General features: G+C 50.8%; 1 protein-coding gene across 1 annotated transcript; it reads right to left on the bottom strand.

Moving 5' to 3' along the window:
* Positions 1 to 10,971: 10,971 nt before the first annotated feature.
* On the bottom strand, positions 10,972 to 11,649 carry LOC132586517 (uncharacterized protein K02A2.6-like; the record flags this gene model as incomplete). The annotated part of the gene is made up of 1 exon (XM_060258631.1): positions 10,972 to 11,649. A coding segment is annotated over one exon (678 nt), but the record flags the coding sequence as incomplete, so codon positions are not given.
* Between the last annotated feature and the right edge of the window lie 3,009 nt (positions 11,650 to 14,658).

Here is a 14,658-nt window from a genome sequence, read left to right as displayed (position 1 = left end):
GGAAGGCCGCCCCCTCCCGCCAGCCGCCCCCCGCTTTTGGCCCCCTCCCTTGGCTTACCGTCTCGCAGGGTGGCGGGCGGCCCCTTCTTGGGCGACGGGCGGCGGCTGCTGCTGGTGGCGGCGCTGCTGGCCCACCGCTCGGACCCCCTCCCCCCTCAGCGGGGCAGCCGCAGCCAGGCCGCCGGGCCTGCAGGGAGGGCGGGGCGGGGTGCCTCGGCCTCCGAGCTTGAGCCGGCGGCCTGGCTGCGGCTGCCCCGCCGAGTCTGAGCAGCGGGCCAGCAGCGCCGCCACCAGCAGCAGCCGCCGCATTGCGAGACGGTAAGGAAGGAGGGAGGAGGGAGGGAAGGGAGGGAGGGAAGGGAGGAAGGAAGGAAGGAGGGAGGGAGGGAGGAAGGAAGGAGGGAGGGAAGAAGGAAGGAAAGCCGGCCACCCCCTCCCGCCAGCTGCCCCCCCCCGCTTTTGGCCCCCTCCCTTGGCTTACCGTCTCGCAGGGCGGCCCCTTCTCGGGCGATGGGCGGCGGCTGCTGCTGGTGCTCGGACCCCCTCCCCCCTCAGTGGGGCAGATGCAGCCAGGCCGCCGGGCCTGCAGGGAGGGCGGGGCGCCTCGGCCTCCGAGCTTGAGCCGGCAGCCTGGCTGCAGCTGCCCCGCCGAGGGGGGAGGGGGTCCGAGCAGCGGGCCAGCAGCGCCGCCACCAGCAGCAGCCGCCGCATTGCGAGACGGTAAGGAAGGAGTGAAGGGAGGAAGGAAGGAAGGAGGGAGGGAGGGAAGGAAGGAAGGCCGCGGTGAGCTCCCGCATGCGCAGAGCCCGCAGGAGCTTCCGCATGCGCAGAGCTCGCTCGCTCACTCGCCGCCTTGCCCGCCCGCGCGTGCGGCCCGCCGGCTCCAGCCCCTCGCTGGCTAAACCGGGACTTCTAATGGTCCCGGTATAGCCAGCCCGGGAGGCGGGAATCGGGGGCCAAAAGCGGGACTTTCCCGAGTGACCGGGACGGTCTGGCCACCCTAGGCTAGAAGCCCTTCCACTTTGCCCCTCCACGAAGCACCAAGAATACAGAGCATCACTTCCCCAAACAGTTCCAATAATATGCTGATGGACCTCTGCTCCATATTTTTATCCAATCCCCTCTTGAAGCTGTCTATGCTTGTAGCTGCTGCCACTTCCTGTGGCAGTGAATTCCACATGTTAATCACCCTTTGGGTGAAGAAGTACTTCCTTTTATCTGTTCTAACCCGACTGCTCAGTAATTTCATTGAATGCCCACGAGCTCTCGTATTGTGAGAAAGGGAGAAAAGTACTTCTTTATTTACTTTCTCCATCCCAAGCATAATCTTGTAAACTTCTATCATGTCACTCTGCAGTTGACATTTCTCCAAGCTAAAGAGCCCCAAGCGTTTTAACCTTTCTTCATAGGGAAAGTGTTCCAAACCTTTAATCATTCCAATTGCCCTTTTCTGGACTTTTTCCAATGCTATACTATCCTTTTTAATTGCAATCACACACTATCTTGACATTTTCTGTGAGTTATCTACCACGACCTCAAGATCTCTCTCTTGGTCAGTCTCTGCCAGTTCACACCCCATCAACTTACCGTATATTTGTAGCTGGGATTTTTGGCCCCAATGTGGATTACTTTGCACTTTCTCTCTTAATATTTTTATTGAATTTTTTTAAAAAATATACAAGTTAATATCAATATTAATATTCATATACAATTAATTAAACTTATGGAATCAGGTTGTAAACAAGCATAAATACTTACATGCATACAATAAAATATCGAGTAAGGATTTTAAGTTATAAAGATGTATCTAGATATGTAGACCATTTTCTATCCAAGGAGAGAGGTCAAGATGAAAACAAAATTAAGATTAATACAATAATTCCTGTATCAAAACACAGTTAATCTAATTGAACCCATATTATCATTAAACTATTAATTATGCATTGCTATGAATTCTTAACTGCCTAAGTATTCTCTATGCAAGCTATTACAGGTTATTCCAGAATTTACTATCTGGTAATTATAATTAGGTGCGATCCACGACTAGCACAGTAAAAAAAAGGAAGGTAGAAAAAAAGAGAAATAAAAAAGTGTTAGTAAATAAAAAAGAAACAAAAAAAACACAACTGAAGGAAAATATTAAAAATTATGAGTAGAGAAGATCAAGATATTCTGGTTTGTGTGGTTAAATGTCATTTGCTGTAATGAACTCAATAAAAAGAAACCGTTTCTCTGTGAATTTCAAGTTATCATTGTCTGAGTTTGAACGCTGGATGTGATCTGTAATTTTTTCTAATATGAGAATGACCCAAACCTTGGATAACCAGCTAGAGATTGATGGAACTTGAGGTGATTTCCATTTTGAAGCAATTAGGGTTTTTGCTGCTATCAGCATGTTAGTGTTTGCCTAAATTGAGGTACTGTTGGATCTTGTGAGGAAGTAATGGATCAGTTGAGGAAGTAATGGAATTTCATATCCCGTTATAATTTTGATTTGTTGTAAAATCTCATGCCAGAATGAAGTAATATGAGGACACTTCCACCAGCAGTGGGCAAGATCACCAACTTCACCACAGTTTTTCCAGCATAATGGAGAGTGGTTAGATGATATTTAGAATAGTCTTTTAGGTGTAAGGTACCACTGTGTTATAATTTTGTAAAATATTAATTTTGAACTGTCAGTTTGGTGCGGAACAAATCAGAGGACCAGATCTTGTCCCATTGGTCATCGCTGAGAGGTATCCCACAATTATGTTGCCATTTTGACTGGCATGGTAAACGTTGAAAACTATCCAGAGAAATCAATAGATTACTTTGCACTTGACTTCAATGACTGCAAGTGGATTTTGCCACTGTACACAGTAAAATCCAGTTGCAAAGTGCATAAAAAGAGGATTGAAAGTGTATTATTTACTCTGGGTGTGCATAACGTATAACTGACATCTCTTAAAACAGAATACATTCTAGCCTCTTTATATCATTCAAAAGTATGATCAGCATATTGTTTATCAGCAATTATGTTATTTTTCTAATTCTACAATAAAATATTGTGAAAGTAGAGCACATGTTTGTTGAACACATTGAACTAAACATATTCATGGATGCTTTATTCAAATCCCGTGTGCTTTAAACTGGGGTCCAGCAATTAAACCATTTAAAGTGACAGCTGAGGTGCTCTAAAACACTTCAAGGACTTTTCTTCTTCAGAATGCATACCCCACTTTGTAGAAAATTCCTTGAGTGTGGAAGACTACAAGGTCAAAGGGAAATCCAGGCTAGGGTTTTTCTTATGCAATGATAGCTTTCTACAGTTAAAAAAAAGAGAATGCTCAGTCAGGTGAACCCCACTTGCATTCTGAAATGGTACCGTACAAAGATGGTCTTATCATCTGCTTTCTGTGAATATGCAGATCAGTTCCTACAACTGATAAGACAGTGGTCGTTTTCGCACTCACCTTCCGCCGGCGCGACCCCCTCTTCACCGCGCAGGATCTGCGCGGATTTCGCACTAAACGCTGCGGAGCAGCCAGAAAAGCCGGAAGCTCCCGGCGCAAAAGCCGCTCAAACTGAAACCGCCAAAAAGCAGTTTGGCATTTGCGCAGCTTTTGCAACGGGAGCTTCCGGCTTTTCTGGCTGCTCCGCAGCGTTTAGTGCGAAATCCGCGCAGGTGAAGAGGGGGGTCGCGCCGGCGGAAGGCGAGTGCGAAAACGACCAGTGAGTCTGCAATCCTAAAAACATTTACCTGGAGTACACTCTGTTGAATAAATGGAGACTTCTGAGTAAAAATGCATAGGATTGCACTGTGTGTCACCAGATGGCTTTGGGTAAATTATTACCTCTTTATTTTTTTTATGTACCCTATTTATGTCCTGGTTTACATTGATCTTCTAGCCTCCCTTTTATCTTCACAACACCCCTGTGAGGTATGTTAGGCTATAAATATGTGACTGGCCCAAGGTCACCCAGCAAGCTTCCATGGTCGATTGGAAAGCTGACCCTAAGATCCCAGTCCAGCACTCTAATTACCACACCACACTGGTTTTCCTTATCTGTAAATACAAGCATACAGTAATTTATCACACAGACCTAATGCAATGATGAACAAGAATGAAAACTGCATATGCTATATCTGGGTTTCCCAACCTTTTTGAGCCTAAGGACACCTTTCAAATTCTGACACAGGGTGATGGGCACAACCACAAAATGCTGGGATGGAAGGTGGACCAAGTCACAAAATGGCTTTCATGCAAGGCTGAGCCAATGTCAGGAAGCGAGATTATAGATAGAGTTGATAGTAATTCTTCAACATTTCAATCAGAAGCTCTATTTAACAAATCAATCAGGTCTCCAACAGCCAATCAGAAGCCCTGCTGGACAAATGACCATCCATTTTTTTTTAAAAAATACTTGGCAGGACAGATGTCAGTGGATACTATGGCACCCACAGGCACCATGTTGGGGACCCCAGCACTACATACTGTATAAGTAATAAAATAATTTTAAATGTTTTTCTGGATATAGATTCTACTATTCAATCTTTGTGCTTTGTAATCAGCTCTTAATTCATTGTGAAGACCAAAGAATGCCCCCCTCTTTTTGGACACTGTCTTGCCAGATGACCACTAATAGCCTTAGTTTCAAACTTGGCTCTGGGATGTGCTCACACAGAGTTTACCAGATGGAAGGCTCTTCTAATTACTTAAGTCTGCTTTAGTGTCCAAGCAGAAGCTGGCAGGCATAAGGAGCTGTAAAGCCTTTCTCTTGCAATAGACAGACTCCCATGCATCGGTAAGAATTAAATTCCTGTTTAAGTAATCAGCAAATTAGATTAACTGACAAACAAATTAAAACAAACAGCCTTAAGACACTAACATCCTTGCCTTTCCACCTACAAGGAAACTGAAAGTTGATTCATATTTCGAGACTGCATCTTGGAACTGTCTAGAAGTTTGGGGTGGTGTTCTGCATGCTTGTGTTCATAGTAGTGTGGGAGAGGAAGGCTGATTCTGTGAATGGTGCCAATTCTTCATCTGATATCACAGAACCATGGGGATGGGATTAATAACCAAATGTGGGGGCAGGATACTCTCCAAACTTACTTATTGCATTACAGCACACATTTAACTCTGCTATAGATTAATTTGTTGCAACTAGACATATGTCTGAAACAGTACTAAATATGTGATGGTCCCAGCTTGTTAAAAGGTGCACAGTATATGACCATAGGTGAGATGGAAGCCAGGCTGTCGGATCACCTGTTTCAGCTTGCATCTTTTTTTTGCAGGGAGAAGTAGTTGAAGATATCTGCATCGGAACAGCTCAATCATGTCCAGTTGGAGGGAGGGAGAAGACTCTGCATACATCACTGCATATTACTTTGTTGCAGCTGCTGCCTCACCCACTACAGACATGCTACCACTACTGCTTACAATTTAAAGGCACATTATTAAAAGAAAAATGCTAATTAAAATGTTGGGTTGTTTATAAGTACAGTACATGTATTAATATAGCATCTTGCCCTCCATTACTCTCAATATTGTATATGTCCCTGACGAAGCTCACTGGGAAATGGCGTGGACACCAGTCTGCCATTGAGCTTGCTCACCGAAATATTGGTACTGGACTGTACAACACTACTGAGCTCTGGTGCTAAAGCTCCTGGAATAACAGCATTTTAATGCCTTACACTACATTATACTTCCTTCAGCTGCCTAAATGGAATGATATGCTGTTGGGGAAGGCGAAGGGCGACTTTTAGAAACTCTTCGCCCCGTTTTCCCCCCGGAAAAAGTAAGACGCGCTTACCAGCTGCGCCTGCGTCAGTGCAGAGGACGGTGCGGTCTGGGTGCAGGCTGTGAGTTGGGAGTGCGGGCCGGCCGTGGGTCGTGAGCCGGACGTTGGGACGGCCGTGGCCGTGGACCGGGGGTAGCGGCCGAAGCCTAATGAGACCCGAGTGGGGAGGGAGAGCTAAGTGTGGAGTGGGAGAAATCGGGGCTGGGAAGTCGGAGGATGCCAGCAGGAGGCTGGAGGCGGTGGTGCCGCCGGCCGAGCTGTTGGGAGAGGCGACGGTCGAGTTGTGAGGAGAGACGACGGGGCGAAGTATGGAGATAGCTTGGGGCTACTGACGGGACGATGGCTCCTATCTCTCCCCCCCCCATGCTGCCGTGATTGGTGGGATTGTGGGGACGACTGTGCCATGGACGAAGAACTGGGGAGCCAGAACAGGCCGGAAAAGACCAGCAGCGAGCGGTGTGGTATGGCCGGAAGAACGCCTGGTGGGGCTGAGACATCTGCAGGCTAGTGTATGACACCTGTGATTTTCTGGGTCCCTGAGAGGCTCAGCTGCATGACTGGTGGAGCACAGGGAGGCTGGCACCCCCCTGGGTCCCCTATGTTTTGTGGTGGGTTGCTTCAGGCTCACTAGACAGCACAACAGCATTATTATACCACTGGGTATGACCACGCCCCCGGAACAAGAACACTTGCACTTTACGGTTATCACCCCAAGAATAAGAACATTTGCACTTTATGGACATTGGCATGCCCCAAGAACAAGAACCCTTGCACTTTACAGACACCGACACTTTAAATACAGCAGCGCTTTATTTCGTTCTTTTAAACCCCTTTTAACTCCTTTTAACTCTAGTTGATCTTAACTGCCAATATTAACAGAATTGGATTGCTGATGATAATTTATTGGTTATTTAAATTAGATTACTGTTTCATTAATTGGCTAATTTGAGGAAACTGTATCTGTGGCAAATTAATTGGGGAAGAGTAATTGATTGGGAGGGTTTTATACTTAAGGAGCCAATGGAGTTAATTAATTAATTATTTTTTAGCTAATGAATTAATGGGTAGTTTTGGGGTGGGGGTTTAATTAAATAACCATTAGACACTATTGGCAGGTTAGCATAATTGATAGATTGGCTAGAGAAGGGAGGGTTGAGGAGGGAGTAGGTTCAGCTATTTCACCGGTCCGAAGTTCTGGTGGACGGGTCTGGGGATTCCAGTACTCCTGGGGAGCGGAAGGTATGAAGGTAGGAACAGGAAGAATTATAAGGGAAGGAGGCCGAGACATGACAGTGCTCGACCCCCTTCCAGCCTGTGTCTCATCCCGATGGTGGCAGGTAGTGGGGCCAGGTTAAATTACTCGCCTCCATCACTGGTGTTATGCAATGCCAGGTCCATAAATAATAAGACCTCTACCCTTCGGGAGTACCTGCTTGAGCAGGATATGGACCTGGCATGCGTGACCGAGACCTGGGTGCGCGATGGGGAGACCGTAGCTCTCTCCCAGATGGACACCCAGGATACTTGGTCTTTCACCAGTCATGGACTAGCAAGCGGGCGAGGGGGGGAGAGGTGGCTCTATTCATATTAGAGGCTTACTCCTTCTGGGCTCTCCTGGCCCCGGAGATCAAGGGCATTGAATGTGCCGGTCTGGCGTGGGACGTTGGGGAGGGGTTGGCGATCTGACTGGTGTACCGACCGCCTAACACACCAGCTGGCACCTTACTGTCTCTGGTGGAGGCCGCAACAGGCTGGACATTGGAGTACCGGAGGCTTTTGATCCTGGGTGACTTTAATGTCCATGCCGATGACATGACCTCCAGTCAGGCGATGGACCTATTGTCATCCATGGCGACGCTAGGACTCTCCCAAATTGTTACAATGCCCACTCACCAGGCGGGGCACATGTTAGACTTGGTCTTCGCAGTGGGAATTTTAGTGGACAATATTACTGCTGAAGCAGTGCCATGGTCGGACCACTATGCCCTTAAGGCTCATGTGGATGTCCCACCCGAAGCCTGTTTAGGCGGTGAGCGTATTTTAGCTTGCCCATGGAGCCAGACTGACCCGGAATGGTTCCAGACAGCTCTACGGGATCCCTGGCCTCCTGGCGATTCCTTTGATGACCTGGTGGAGCCTTGGAATGACAGACTCTCCAGAGCCATCGATGAAATCGCACCTAGGCATCCTCTGAGCCCTCGTTCAAAGCCGGCACCTTGGTACAACCAGGAGTTGCAGCAATTAAAGCGAGGACTCAGATGACTAGAGAGGCAATGGCGGCGTACTCGAGACGAAGCGACTAGAACATCTTATGGAGAGTTTATGAAGTCCTATGAGATGGCAGTCACAGCCGCAAAGAAAACATACTTTGTGGCTAAGATTGCGTCTGCAATTTCGCGCCCAGCACAATTGTTCAATACAATTCCGACTCTTACAACGCTGCCACAAGGCAGACCAAATTCTAAGGAACTGGAGATCGGCTGTGAGGCTTTTGCGAATTTCTTTGCAGATAAGATCGCGTCGCTCTGAATATGGGGACATTTTTTAAGCTTCGGGTTATATGTGAATGTGATGTAGGATTATTTGTTTGGGTCTGCATGCTGTGAATTGTGACTGTCTTTACAGTATTACAAGTGTAATATCATGATTTTTATGCACTTAAGAACATAAGAGAAGTCATGTTGGATCAGGCCAAAAACAAAAACAAAACAAAAAACCCCCAAGTGCAATCAGAAGATTCATAAGTGGGGCTAGAAGCCCTTCCACTTTGCTCCCCCCACAAGCACCAAGAATATAGAACATCACTGCCCCACACAGAGAGTTCCAACAATACACTGTGGCTAATAGGCACAGATGGACCTCTGCTCCATATGTTTATCCAATCCCTTCTTGAAGCTGGCTATGCTTGTAGCTGCCACCACCTTCTGTGGCAGTGAATTCCACATGTTAATCACCCTTTGGGTGAAGTACTTCCTTTTAGCCGTTCTAACCTGACTGCTCAGCAATTCCATTGAATGCACACGAGTTCTCGTATTGCGAGAAAGGGAGAAAAGTACTTCTTTCTCTACTTTCTCCATCCCATGCATAATCTTGTAAACCTCTATCATGTCACCCAGCAGTCAACGTTTCTTCAGGCTAAAGAGCCCCAAGCGTAACCTTTCTTCATAGGAAAAGTGTTCCAATCCTTTAATCATTCTAGTTGCCCTTTTCTGCACTTTTTCCAATGCTAAAATATCCTTTTTGTGGTGCGGTGACCAGAATTGTACACTGTATTCCAAATGAGACTGCACCGTATTCCAAATGAGTAGCACCTTTAAGGCCAACAAAGTTTTATTCAGAATGTAAGCTTTCACGTGCTAGAAGCACACTTCATCAGACACTGTATGTATGTATGTAGGTCTGCTTTCCATTCCATCTTATTGTTTGATGAAGTGTGCTTCTAGCACACAAAAGCGTACTTTCCGCATAAAACTTCATTGGACTTAAAGGTGCTACTAGATTCCTACTTTGTTCTGAAACCAACAAGTTAGTAACAAGAGAACTGGGAATGGGCATGAAGAAAAAAGCAGGTAAGGATTTTAACGTGAAACCAAACTGGCAAATGAGACTGGAGGGAAAAATCAATAAATGCCATTCAGACTTAAGGGCCTTAAAAATTAAAAGAAAGGAAATTCAAAAATGAAAGAAGAAAAGCAAACTTCAGGAATAAATATCAGTTAGTTATAAAAAACAATAGCTCAAATTGCAGATGAAATCAAATAAAAAACTGTTGCAATATTCAAGAAGTTAAAGTAGGATCCAACAATACAGACAAAACTTCCAGACTAACCAAAGACAGTTCTACAAATCACTAAAGAGAGATGAAAAAGACTGACAGAGGACTGAGAATGGTGGGGCTGGAACTATTCCATAACGGATAAACTGGTGAGGCCAGGACCCCTACCACAGCTATGGGCCTGGTTCAGGGCTATTGGACCTGGAAAACAAATTCAGGATTCCTGAGAAACCTGGATCCCAATTCTTGTAAAGTATTCAGATCCATGATTTTTTTTTAAAAAAAAAAATCCCATGGGGGGGGCTTCAATAGACCCAAACTGAAAAATACAAAGAAAAAACAGCACATACAAAGCCACCAAAGCCAGCTGAGAGGCAGCTCAGCTGGAGCTCTTTTGGGCAGTCCCTTTAAACACAGCCCACAAAGCATCTAATCCTGTGGGGAGCACTCTCCATGCAGGTTCTGGTGGGGGTTGAACAGCCCAACACTAATAAGGTGTTTTCCAGGTATATTTTCAGGTAGACCCCTAGAAACAAGCAGAATTAGAAACAATAGATCACATACTTCATAAGATAATGATGATGTAAAGTACCAGACTTGGAGACGAGCGTAGGGCAACGTAGTTTATTCCATGGTACAATACAAGATGGAGAGAGCGAGCACGCGGGCCGGATCCCGCATATATACAGTTGCCGGACTATTCTCCCTGCTGGCTGGTCCAATGCCGACCAGCCGTATTTCCCGCCACAAGCTGTGATTGGCGGATCATTGCGCCCAGCGCGGAGGCACCTGGATGTTTCTCAGTTACCTCCGCGGCTGGGGTGGACTGATGTCATTCTGCTGTTGTGGCCATTATGAACTGGTTGCGCTCTGCGAACGCCATACACTACACTCCTCCCCCCTTAGTTAGTGACATAGTCCTGGAGGTAGGCGGGAGGCCGGCGCTCCCGTGTTGAACGCCTAGGAGTTGCTTGTGGTGCCGGGGCTACTTCCGCATCTGGGGTTTCCCCGGGGGTTTGAGCGTTGGTGGGTTGTGGGTCGGGGTCCGAGGGTTGGTCCGCCTCTGCCGGTGTGTGTGGCCGTGGTGCTGGTGCAGGGGTCGTTGGGTGCCCCTCGGACCCTGCCCCCTCCCTCGTTTCCGTGGGTACCTCTGTGAGAGTCCGGCGGCGTAACTGGTCGATGTGCCGGTGTAGGATCTGGCCCCCCTCGGTGGATACCTCGTAGTGGCGGGAACCCACGACCCGTAGTACCCGCCCGGCTACCCACTCTGGGCCTGAAGCGTAGTTGCGGGCGAACACTGGGTCCCCCGCGAAGAACCCCCTAGCCGCGTCTCTGACCTCCGGGGACCCTCGCACGTCGGGGGCTCTGTCGGGGTTTAGCCGATCTAGCCTTGTGGTGAGCTTGCGTCCCATGAGGAGCTCGGCTGGGCTGACCCCGGTGACTGGGTTTGGAATGACCCGGTTGTCGAAGAGGAACGCGGCTAGCCGGTGGTCCCAATCGCCTTGCACTATTCTGCCCAGGGCCTCTTTTGTTGTTCGGACCATCCGCTCGGCCTGGCCGTTGGTGGCCGGGTGGAAGGGAGCTGACCGGATGTGTCTAATGAGGTACCTCTGGAGGAACGCCTGGAAGTCCCCCGAGGTGAACGCTGCCCCGTTGTCCGAGACTATGGTGTCCGGAATACCATGGGTGCACAGGACCCTGCGTAGTGCTCTAATGGCTGCTGCTGACGAGGTAGACCCTACGGGGATGACCTCTAACCATTTTGTGTATGCATCTACAATGATTAGGAAGATCTGTCCCTGGAACGGCCCGGCAAAATCAATGTGGAGCCGGGACCACGGTTTCCTTGTGGTCTCCCACCGTGTAGCCGGGGCGCTGGGTGGATCCGGCCGCGACTCCTGGCATGTGCTGCATCTCCGGACCCAGTTCTCTATCTCTCCGTCCATCCCCGGCCACCATACGTAGCTCCTGGCCAGGGCCTTCATTCTCACTATGCCTGGGTGTGTTTCGTGGAGTGATTCCAAGACCCGTTTCTGTAGAGGGGGGGGGACTACTACCCTGCTCCCCCATAGTAGGCACCCTTTGTGGGCTGCGAGTTCCTCCCTTCGCATTTTGTAGGGTTTGAACTCTTCCCCCATGTCCCTCTCTGGCCACCCCCTCACCACCCAGTCGAGCACCCGTGCTAGGGTTTTGTTTTTTCCGGTGGCTCTAGCCACCTCCGCCGCGTGGAGGGGCTGCTCCGGAAGTGACTCGATCGACATGACCTGGTGTGCTGGGGCTGGATCGGGGCCTGTGTCAGGGAGCGGCAACCGGCTGAGAGCGTCCGCGTGACCCATTGCCTTGCCCGCCCTGTGTACCAGCGTGTAGGTGTACGAGTTGAGGAATTGATTCCACCTCAACACCCTCTGGGACAGGATTTGGGGGGTTTGGCGGTCCGGGGCCAACAGACCCAAAAGCGGCTTATGGTCCGTCGCTATTGTGAACCGGCGCCCATACAAATAATCGTTGAATTTATGGACCCCCGCTACTATGGCCAGGGCCTCCTTGTCGATTTGCGCATAGTTCCGTTCCGCCGAAGTCAGGGTGCATGAGTAGTATGCGACCGGGACCTCCCGGCCATCCGGTAACTGGTGCCCCAGGACAGCGCCCACCCCGTACGGCGATGCATCGCATGCCAGGATGACCGGGAGGCGCTCGTCGAAGTGGTGCAGCACCGCGTTGGAGACCAGGACGTCCTTAACTGCCTGGAAGGCGGCGGCTTGCTTCTTCCCCCACACCCATGGAGCTTTTTTGTCCAGTAACCGGTGTAGGGGTTCGGCGAGGGCCGCCTTGTGGGGTATGAACGTGTGGTAGAAATTGAGGACCCCCAAGAAGCTCTGTAGCTCCGCTTTACAGGTGGGGGCAGGGGCTTGAACAATGGCCCTAGTCTTTTCCTCGGTCGGGTGGATTCCCTCCGCGTCCACTGCGAATCCCAGGAACCCCACCTGCGGCACCCCCAGCATGCACTTCTCCCTTTTAACTTTTAGTCCAGCGGCTTGAAAACGGCGGAGCACCTCCCGGAGGCGGTTGCGGAATTCCTTGGGGTCCGGGGCGGCGATTAAAACATCGTCGAAAAACGGCTGGACTCCGGGGATCCCTTTAAGGAGAGCATCCATTATACTCTGGAAGATTCCCGGAGCCACGCTGACCCCAAACTGTAACCTGTTCACCCTGAACGCCCCCCTGTGGGTAACTATCATCTGTGCCTCCGCCATTTTGGCGTCCACCGGGAGCTGCTGGTAGGCTTGTGCCAGGTCCAGCTTCCCGAAAATCTTAGACCCCGCCAGGGCTGCCAGCACGTGGCTGACCACTGGCACCGGGTATGGGTTGTCTTGGAGCGCTTTGTTAATTGTGCACTTGTAATCTGCACATATCCGCACGTCTCCATTTGGTTTGACCGGAGTCACTATGGGGGTCTCCCACATAGCGTAATCGACCGGCTCCAGGACCCCTTGGGCTACTAGGCGGTCCAACTCTGTCTCGATCTTGGGCTTCAAGGCGAAGGGGACCCTCCTTGCCTTGAGCCGGATCGGTCTGACCGTCGGGTCGAGCGGTAGGGAGATGGCCGGGCCCTTGTAACTACCCAGCGACCCATCAAATACGTCGGGGAACTCTCCGCACACCTCCCCGAACCCTCCTGCTGTGGCTGTGCGCGCCACCTCTATTCGGATTCCCAAGGGGCCAAACCATGCAAGACCCAACAGGGTGGTAAGCGGCCGCTTGACCACCAGGATGTCTAGGGGGCCTTTGAATGATCCCCGCTCCACCAGCACCCGTGCCCACCCCGCTATTTGGACCGGGTTTTGCTGGAAGTCCCGCAATATGAAATTTGCTGGTCGCAGCTGCAGCCCCTGGCCAGGGCGTAGCCTTCTCAGGGTCTCCTCCGCTATTATGGAGATAGAGGAGCCTGAGTCCACTTCCATGGTGCAGGGGGCCCCGTCTATGAGGACCGCCATCGTTATCTTGTTGGGGGTGGTCAGGGGCAAATTCAGTACCTGAAGTGAGGTGGAGGCTGTGGAGTGGGACTCTGCGGCCTCGTGGTGTGCGGTCGGTCGCGGGCGGTTGGGCTTGGCTCGGCAAGCCCGCGCTATGTGGCCGGTCTTCCCGCAGCTTCTGCAGTCCCAGGTCCGGTACTGGCAGTCCCGCTGATCGTGGGGGTCGCCGCAGCTGGCGCATTTCGCCCTTTCGCTGGTGCGCTGGCTCGGCCGTTCGTGGGCTCGGGGGCGCTGTGGAGCTCGGGCGGCGGGTCCCGCGTCGCGTCGCGTCTGGAAGGCTTCTCCCTCGTCCTGGTGCTCGGGGTCCAGCTCCTCGTGGTGGGCGGTCTCGGTCTTGGCCCGGGGAAACGTCCTGGCGGTCCTCTTCCACGCTACCGCCTCGCTGAAGGCGCCCTGGAGGGTGAGCTCTTCTTTGGCGAAGAGCTTCTGCTGGAGCCTTTCGTCGCGGAGGCCCCACGTGAATCGGTCGGCCAGGGTTTCCTCCAGCTGGGGAAAGTTGCAGTTCCCGGTGAGTTTGCGGAGGGCCGCCAAGTAGTCCGCGGCTGACTCTCCTGCGGTCTGGTCCCTTTTGTGGAACATGAATCTGCGAGCCACCCGTGAGGGCTGCGGCAAGAAGTGGCCCGTGAGGAGCCTGATGATCTCCTCGTAGGATTTCTCCGCCAGGCGGGCAGGCGCCGAGAGACCCTTGGCGATCTCGAACGTGGCTGGCCCGCAGACGCTCAGGAGAACATCCCTCTTTGCTCCGGCGTCGGTGATCTTGTTGGCCCGGAGGTAGAACTCGACCCGTTCCGAGTAGGACCCCCAGCCCTCTGGATTTGCAGGGTCGAAGGGCTCGAGGTAGCCGGTGATTCCGCCCTGGTTGGCCATGGTGGCGGCGGCGGTCATGTCCGGTCGTTCGTTGCCCAAGATCTCCGTCGTAGCCGATGAGGCTAGTATCCCATCCTCATCGCCACTGTAAAGTACCAGACTTGGAGACGAGCGTAGGGCAACGTAGTTTATTCCATGGTACAATACAAGATGGAGAGAGCGAGCACGCGGGCCGGATCCCGCATATAT

The sequence above is a fragment of the Heteronotia binoei genome, chromosome 1 (genome assembly GCF_032191835.1).
Source record: "Heteronotia binoei isolate CCM8104 ecotype False Entrance Well chromosome 1, APGP_CSIRO_Hbin_v1, whole genome shotgun sequence".
NCBI classification, from domain to species: Eukaryota; Metazoa; Chordata; class Lepidosauria; order Squamata; family Gekkonidae; genus Heteronotia; species Heteronotia binoei.
The sequence above is the reverse complement of the archived record's forward strand: the minus strand, read 5'-3'. Positions and strand labels throughout refer to the sequence as shown.